Source organism: Agrilus planipennis, unplaced genomic scaffold (genome assembly GCF_000699045.2).
Source record: "Agrilus planipennis isolate EAB-ADULT unplaced genomic scaffold, Apla_2.0 scaffold84, whole genome shotgun sequence".
Taxonomy (NCBI): domain Eukaryota; kingdom Metazoa; phylum Arthropoda; class Insecta; order Coleoptera; family Buprestidae; genus Agrilus; species Agrilus planipennis.
Window position 1 is genome coordinate 1,069,229 of NW_020439025.1, and position 7,847 is coordinate 1,077,075.

Below are 7,847 nucleotides of genomic sequence, written 5' to 3' on the forward strand. Positions count from 1 at the left end.
ATCCGAAACTTTTTTTAGGATTTAGCAATAAACTAATAAGTACCAACAAACTTACCTAGTGAAAATTGGTAATTAAGATTTTATTGGGGTAGGTTCTTTCTTCTAATCTGTATTTATTGATTACTACAGATACTAAATTATTTCTTATTTTAATACAGTTCTTTTTTTTTTTGTATCTTAAACAAGCGTACATCAATTATTGTGTCGATAAATAGAAAAATTTGTGCAAACCAAGACCAAAAGACAGTCTTGATCTTTGCTCATCACTGAAAATTATTATATAACTGAGAAAACCTTCCTCGGAAGCGCCCCGTATTATATAAGGAGGTGAAATATGTGGGTTGAATTTTCCTAAAAATAAACTTTTACAACTATTATTGTAACTCTGTTTCCAAAAATTAAATTGTAGAGGGGAAAGAAATGGTTGATATCATCTTAAGACGTTTTTAATAGGAACTATGACTGGTACATGTCTACACAAAAATATTTTTTTCTTAATCAGCAGTACAGGCGCGGTGAGGGTGGTGTTAGCCTATTTAATTATGTTGCAGTCTGAGGACTGCAAGGTGTAATTGCTGTAATATACTATACAATAAGCAGGATGTCAGGAATTAGGAAGTTAATTGTATCACATTCACTTATTTTTTTAAAGTAAATATAAACAGCTTATAGATGCACCATATTTGTGTTGATTGATTTTACAGTATTTATTATTTTATTTTTACATAATTCGAACTTTCGGATTTTTTTACCTTTCTACGCCACTGTTTTTGCTTCGTCAAACATCGAAATTTTTTCTTTGGGGTGCAAAAAATTGGAGTCTTGAAACCATATATAATCATTCGCTAACAAATAAATTAATTTTTAAAAATCGTTAAGTAGATCAAAAAATATTTTCGTTAATAAAATACACGGCATTCTAAATGCCTTCCTGTCTTTTATACGAAATTTTGAATTATTTTACGGTTTTTATCACTGAATATTAGTAACTTAATAACTGTCGTGACGCTTGTGATTAATAAACTATGTAGATAGTAACCAACCAATCATTGCTTTAAAAAAATTGCTGCTATTTTAGCAATATCTCTACCGTAAACATTTGTATTATAATAAAATATACGTGCTTAACAGCAATTTATAAGTAGTGTTTGCACAGATTACAGGTTCATGTCTCTGTATATTCCGCATTATACGTTAAAGAGTGCGGTACGACTGGTCACACGGCTCATGTAAATGGTTAAAATCATTGGAGTATTATTATAGTTACGACATAACTAGACAATTTTTTAAGATTTTGCGTCTATTTTTCTGTTTATTTTCTGTTATTGTTATAGATAATATTCACTTTCTTTTAAATAAATTTCTTATTGTCCTATTAAAGCCAACCAGTATGATAATTTATTAGTTTAGTTTAAAAATCAATTTTGTGTATTTGTATGACAAACAACTAAAAATAAATGAGCAAAACTTTAAAAAGATTATTATTCACATGTTATATCCCAATAAATTCTAGAATTTATTCATAAAATAAAACAAAACGTTGGCAGGAATGTTCAGTTAATTTTTTTCAGAGAGCAGAGAATAGAATCGAACAGGAGAAGTGGATGCAAGCAATAATGCTTTCTACATCTCAAACAAAAATCACATCAAACAGAATGAATCATTTTAGATATTCTTTAGACGATTTACCCGACCGGATCAAACGCAATAAGGTAAACTTTCGTTTCACATCAAAATTATCGTAGTAATTACTCGAGATGCGCCGAACAATTTGGTACATATAATATTGAGTTATTGAGATTTAGTTCATATCTTAATCATATCTTGTTCACACAAGATGTTTTTAGTAGCTAATAATCTTAATATAAATATTTGTAGAAAACAGACTCATTCACTTTTTTTTCGTACTGATTACAATATGGTCAAAAGAAGGGATGCTAACAAATTATGAATTTCAGACTTCTTCATGAATTATACATTTGTTTTAAAAGCATAACCGTTGCGTTTAATTATTGAAAACGACGTTATCATAGTTAAAAGAAATAATTCTCGTTAAATTTTAGGAAAACATTTGTACACTAGTCAGACAAAACACGTTACCGCGCCGTTTCAAATCGCCAAAAAGAGAACGCAAAGATATTTTAGATGAAATCCAACCAACGCAGCATTCTAGCAGAAGCACAGGAACATTGAATAATATTCCGTCGAAAGAGAAGTACACAAAAAGTCCTCGATTACCAAAAAACAAAAACCTTTGCCGACTTCTGAAACAAAGCAACAGTCTTCACAACGTTGTTAAAGAAACAGGCGACAACAACGAAAATTGTTCATTGAATAAGTCGCAGAGTTACGAAGAAATAGCTGAATCAAATGGCATAGATAAAAAAGGTGTCGTTACAAAAAGGAATAAACATTGGAAAAGCGATGGTCACTTGGTAGCTTCGCGAGGATCCACTGGTTCCCTATTACACGCCCCAATAAAAGAAGAAATAGAGACAATAAGTAACCAAAATAATGGTAAATTTTCTACAGAAAATGAAGCACAACTAAGCAGGAAGAATTCACTAAAATATGCTTACCAGGAAGAAGTACTCTACGAAAACATAAGTGAAGTATGGATGCGTCAGATGAAACTAAAAGAGGACGAGAGGAAGGAATATAACTCATCTACTCAGAGTTCATCGTGTGATGGTAAAATCAAGCACAAAGATAACAGGATAAAAACGTTTCTGAACCTCGTGAAGATGCCGAAAGACAGCGAAGATACGCCGAAAAAAATTACCAGAAGTCAGAGTTTCGTCAGAAAATTCTTAAGGCGAAAATCAAAGTCTTTTGAAAGCGATAATAATAACCAAGAAGCAACTGTTGTTGATAAAGAAGAAGTCAGAAAAAGCGTCAGCGATTCACAAAAGTTGGCACAATTGCAAAAAATTATCGAATCTCGACGACATTCTTTAAGAGTAAGTGATAGCACTGTTAAATTATTACACAATCCGATCTTATATCATTTAATATTATATCGTGTTTGTAAAAAACGTTAAAAATTTTTTATCGAATCTAGAAAAGCATCACTGATACTGAAGCAACAAACGAATTTAATGGAAAGCAGCAAGAGAAAAATTACTGCAAGGAAATTACTACAGAAGAAGGTAATCACAAATTTCTGTAAGGCTATCGAAAATACTAATTTAATTAGAATAGTGATTTTAAAGTAGTTTTAAGAATCTATAACCGCCTTGCATAGTTACACAAATCGGGGAACACTCCAAATAGTTCAAACCCCAACGCAAAAACAGGACACTTGCCTTGTTTTGACATTGAAGTTTGAGCTATTTAGACTGATCCACAACACCGCCAAAGTTTTCTGGTCTTCTAGAATTTAGATACAGAAATCGATTCTTAAAGGTTTATGAACCACTCGAACTGCTCGTATCCAAACACCTTTGATTGGCCCACTCAAATTTAAATGGATTTTGAAAATATCCGGCTCAAGAACAAATGTTCTTTCTTTTTTTGACAAAGAGGGAAAATCAGACTTGTTAAAACGTTGTTAGTCAGTGATCTGCCGAAACAGTCAGAAGTTGATCGTAACTGCGATCTCTTTGGATCTCGTCAGTACACTGTGAACAGATCCAGCAGAACCCCAAGCAATTTACTTGCTGCTATTAAACAACGTTCAACGCATACCTGTAGACCAGGGATGTTACGGAGCTTCGACTCCGGTTCCGTTAAGTCGGAACATCCGATTATTATTACACCTTCGGTTCCGACTTCGGCTCCGATACTTTTAAATCGAAGGTTTTAATCGGAGGTCGAAGCATAACATAGCGGCGGCCTGTGTCGACTGTTATGAACAGGTTCATAGTATGAACTTCATACATGTCGCGTGGGGAATCTCCCTGATTCCCACTACGTGCACTGAGCACTCTATCGTCAATTATTTTTTCATTGTTTGTGTTTTATTTTATAATGAAATGAAAAAAAATTGACTAAATAATGTTTTATTTGTCCCTAAATAAAAATCCTCTTTCATGCCACCACTTCTGACCCTGCCTCCTACTTTGATTCCGACTCCGATAAAGCAAATTTAAAAACTCCGACTCCGCCTTCGGTTCCGATAAAACTACCTCCGTTACATCCCTGCTGTAGACAGGATGATGTATGTCATCTTCAGTGGCTCTAATTATAAATCCATTAGTGGCCTACAATCGCATTTTACACGAACGTCAGTGATTGACGCAACATTATTTCAGTAGCCATTTGACTTAATATCATTAATTCTGTATTCTAATAAGGTAAACCTTCACTGCCGCCTCGTCAATACCAAAACCAGAGGCCTACATCACCTTATCACGACACGCCACGACCAAGCAACCCAATCATTTTAATTGAGAAGAAACGGTCGCCAATTCCGTCAGCAGTGCCATTAGTCGAAAGTCCGGGAAATTACAAAACAATAGAAGAAATACTTGTCGAACTCGATGAACAGAAGCATATCGAAAACGAAGCAGGTGAAGCGCGTACGACGGACGATGTCGAGGATTCGTTATTACAGGACGTGGAATTACGAAAGAAAACACGTTCACCGGACGCAGACAGACATTTCGCATATAATGGCAGTGAGACAGGGGAGATTGGCGACAGACGGGGACGTTACTCTAGCGAACTCGGTGCCCTTTTGGAAGAGTTAGCGAAAATCACGAGCGCGCCTGTGTTAAATGCGGGAACCACCTACAGCCTTGTAACACCGGCGACTGTTTCCGAAGAGGTAAGTGGAATTTTTTCATATATCAAGAAGTGCGTTCATCAAGTTTAAATTTCTCATGTTCTCATCTTCATCTACATATTCATTAATCCCCACTAGTTTCGGCCAGTTTGGTTTCAAATCAAATACCTACTGGGCGTTCAAAAGAAAAATCCAAAGTTTAAAAACTTCAAACACGAATAATTTCGTTTCAAATGGCACCTACTATATTTTATTTAGTCATTCGATTCCTTTTTTTATCCTCTTTCGTTCCATGCGGATGTTTTATTATTATTTTTGATTAAATTTGGATTTTTATCTAAAATAGATAATTTCACTAACTTTGGCATAACAAAAGTGTGTCTTGAATAATTGATAACTAAAAATCAGAACCTTATTTCTCGTTTTTCCACGTTATGAAAATGATAGAAGACGATGCACATAAGGATTTGACGAAATTTAGTTCCAAGCATCAAATACCACAACTAAAAGTGTTACTGGAGATGAAGACATTGAAATTAATGTTGCATTTTTTGTTTTTCTTTTTTCTTTTTATCAATTAAAAGAATATTATCGAAGCATAAGATGCATGCCTATAAATTAATCAGATCTTCATCCACAGGATTCTCCATAAATACAAAATAAAGTACAGTAGAACCTCTTTAAGTCGAACTTCGATAAGTTGAAAACCTCCAGAACTAGAAAAAATGTTTTGTTCCCTTCCCTTCAAGCCCCAAAGCCTCCTTTACTCGAAATCTTAACCCTCTGTTAGTCGCAATAATTAGTGAGCCATTTTGGTACATATTTTCCCTTTATAACTCGAAAATTTGAAACGTCTATGGTTCGCAAAAAACTAAGTTATTGACTTTAAGGGTTTTCCTCTCTAACTCAAAATTAGTAAAAATAGATCTTAATCTCTATAAGTCAAATCAAAATCGTCCGTAACTCTATAATTCGAATTTTTTGGCGTCTGCTTTGATGTTCAAGTTATAGAAGTTCTACTCTATTTAAATGTGAGTGGGGGTATTTATTATAAGCTACACCTTCTATTGATAGTTGAAATTATTTTAGTTAAAAATATCATCCCCAATAACTTCTATTGTTAAATTTTTAGTTCTCTAAGTTTCCTTAAAACTCCTAATGTACCACTCACTCTGTTTGAAGAACCCTGTATGTATTTCACGCTTATACGATGTATGAATTTAAAATTATTAGAACGTAAAACATATTCGGATATGTTCAAATCTACCCTGACGGCCGGCCCGGGTTAGATTTTTTAACTTTTTTATCTGCTGCCTAACGGCTCACAATTTTTCGTAAACTATTTGGCTGATGGACATAAATACCCAAAAATTCATATAAATCTCACTTTAAGGTTGTAGCACAACAAAACAATCCCAAACAAGTTCAATTATCTCATTCATTGACTGCTTCGTTCTGTTACTGTTTACCGGAAATACGTAATTTAATTCTACAAATTAATGCTTTATTTTATGTTTGCCCATTCGCCGTCAGTGTAGCGTACACAATGCTTAAAGAAGAAAATTTATTGCAGATTTTATTTTTAAATAGCTAATAAAGTGTTAATTTTATTAAAGAAGCTCATAACCGATTTCACTAAAATTAAAACTCAGCATAGCGAAACTCAAGAACCGGACGTTTTCTTTTTTGAAGAGAATTTCCATAAATTGTAAATGTGAAACTTTCAACGCTTGACGATGAAAAAGAATTATAATCAAATTTTTTATTACCGTAATTTATAAATAACTAAAAGTGTGTTTATTACGAAAAATTATAATTATGAGAAACTGCAATTAAAGAGATGGTGTTCGTACACATTGTATATTTATCATCATCATAAGGTCGTCAGACTGGTTGGATATGTACCTCCATCTTTCCTATCCTGAGCTAAACTTCGCATTTCCCTAAAACTGAAACAGCCCACATCCTTAACTATTTGCGAACAGTAATCTAATCTAGGTCTACCTCTACCCATCCTAACTTCCTGTTTCTGCCTCTAATATGTCTCTGACTAGACCTTCATGCCTGAAGAAGGTGTCCTACCAACCTATCTCGCCTATTTTTTATTGACTTCCATAGAGTCCTCTGTTCTCCTATTCTTTCCAATACCTCTTCATTTCTTAACCTTTTCTACCCACGATATCCTCATCATCCGCCTATAACACCACATTTCGAACGCTTCTAACCTTTTGTTTTTCGCCGCGCCCACTGTCCATGTTTCGCACCCGTACAATGCCGTGCTCCAAACATACAACTTTAACAACCTTTTTCGAATTTCTAAATTAACCGTTCGCAAGCATAGAAGTGACTTCTTTTTATTAAAGGCGACACGACCCTGCGCTATCCTCTGCTTTATATCACTACTACCCCTTCCATCCTGACTTTTCTGACTTCCTAGGTATCTAAAATCAGCCACTTCTTCTAATTTTTCGTCTCCTATATATTCGCTCTTTCCCTACTTTTTCTTCCCTTGCATACCAGTAATTTAATTTTACTTTTATTTATTTTCATACAGTACTGATCTGTCAGTACCGCTTCAATTTTATTTAAAGCTATCTCTAGGTCCTCCTTGCTAGATGCTAATAATGATATACCATCTGCAAATCTAAGCATACTAATCTTTTGACCTTGCACATCTATCCCTACAGTTGTACTGTCTTTAATGATGTTTATGGCGTCTTCGATGTATAGATTAAAAAGTAGCGGTGACAGTATGTATCCCTGTCTGACACCCTTCCTAATATTTACTTCTCTACGTTGCATCCCTAGCTCTATAACTGCCCGTTACTCTTTATACAAACTAAGTATCACTCTTCTATCTTTGTAATTTATCCCTTCATTTTTATGTATATTTAACATCTTGTCCCATTTAACATTGTCAAAAGCTTTCTCTAAATCTACAAATTCTATCGTTTTCTCTATTGTTACCCGTAAAGCTAGAATGGCCTCCCGCGTTCCTCTATTTCTTCTAAACCCAAATTGATCTTCCCCTAATAGTTCTTCCGCCCTTTTTTCCATCCTCCTCTGTACAATTCTAGTTAAGATTTTTGACGCATGGGAAGTTAAGCTAATTGTTCGAAAT

General features: G+C 34.3%; 1 protein-coding gene across 1 annotated transcript in view; it reads left to right on the top strand.

Annotated features, from left to right (window-relative positions):
• LOC108734900 overlaps nucleotides 1-7,847 on the top strand; it is a 33,563-nt gene that overhangs the window by 13,361 nt on the left and 12,355 nt on the right. The window contains exons 4-7 of the mRNA XM_018466663.1: nucleotides 1,572-1,712; nucleotides 2,064-2,960; nucleotides 3,062-3,149; nucleotides 4,296-4,768. Of these exons, the coding sequence (XP_018322165.1) occupies nucleotides 1,572-1,712; nucleotides 2,064-2,960; nucleotides 3,062-3,149; nucleotides 4,296-4,768 (1,599 nt within the window). The remainder of the gene's footprint in view (nucleotides 1-1,571; nucleotides 1,713-2,063; nucleotides 2,961-3,061; nucleotides 3,150-4,295; nucleotides 4,769-7,847) is intronic.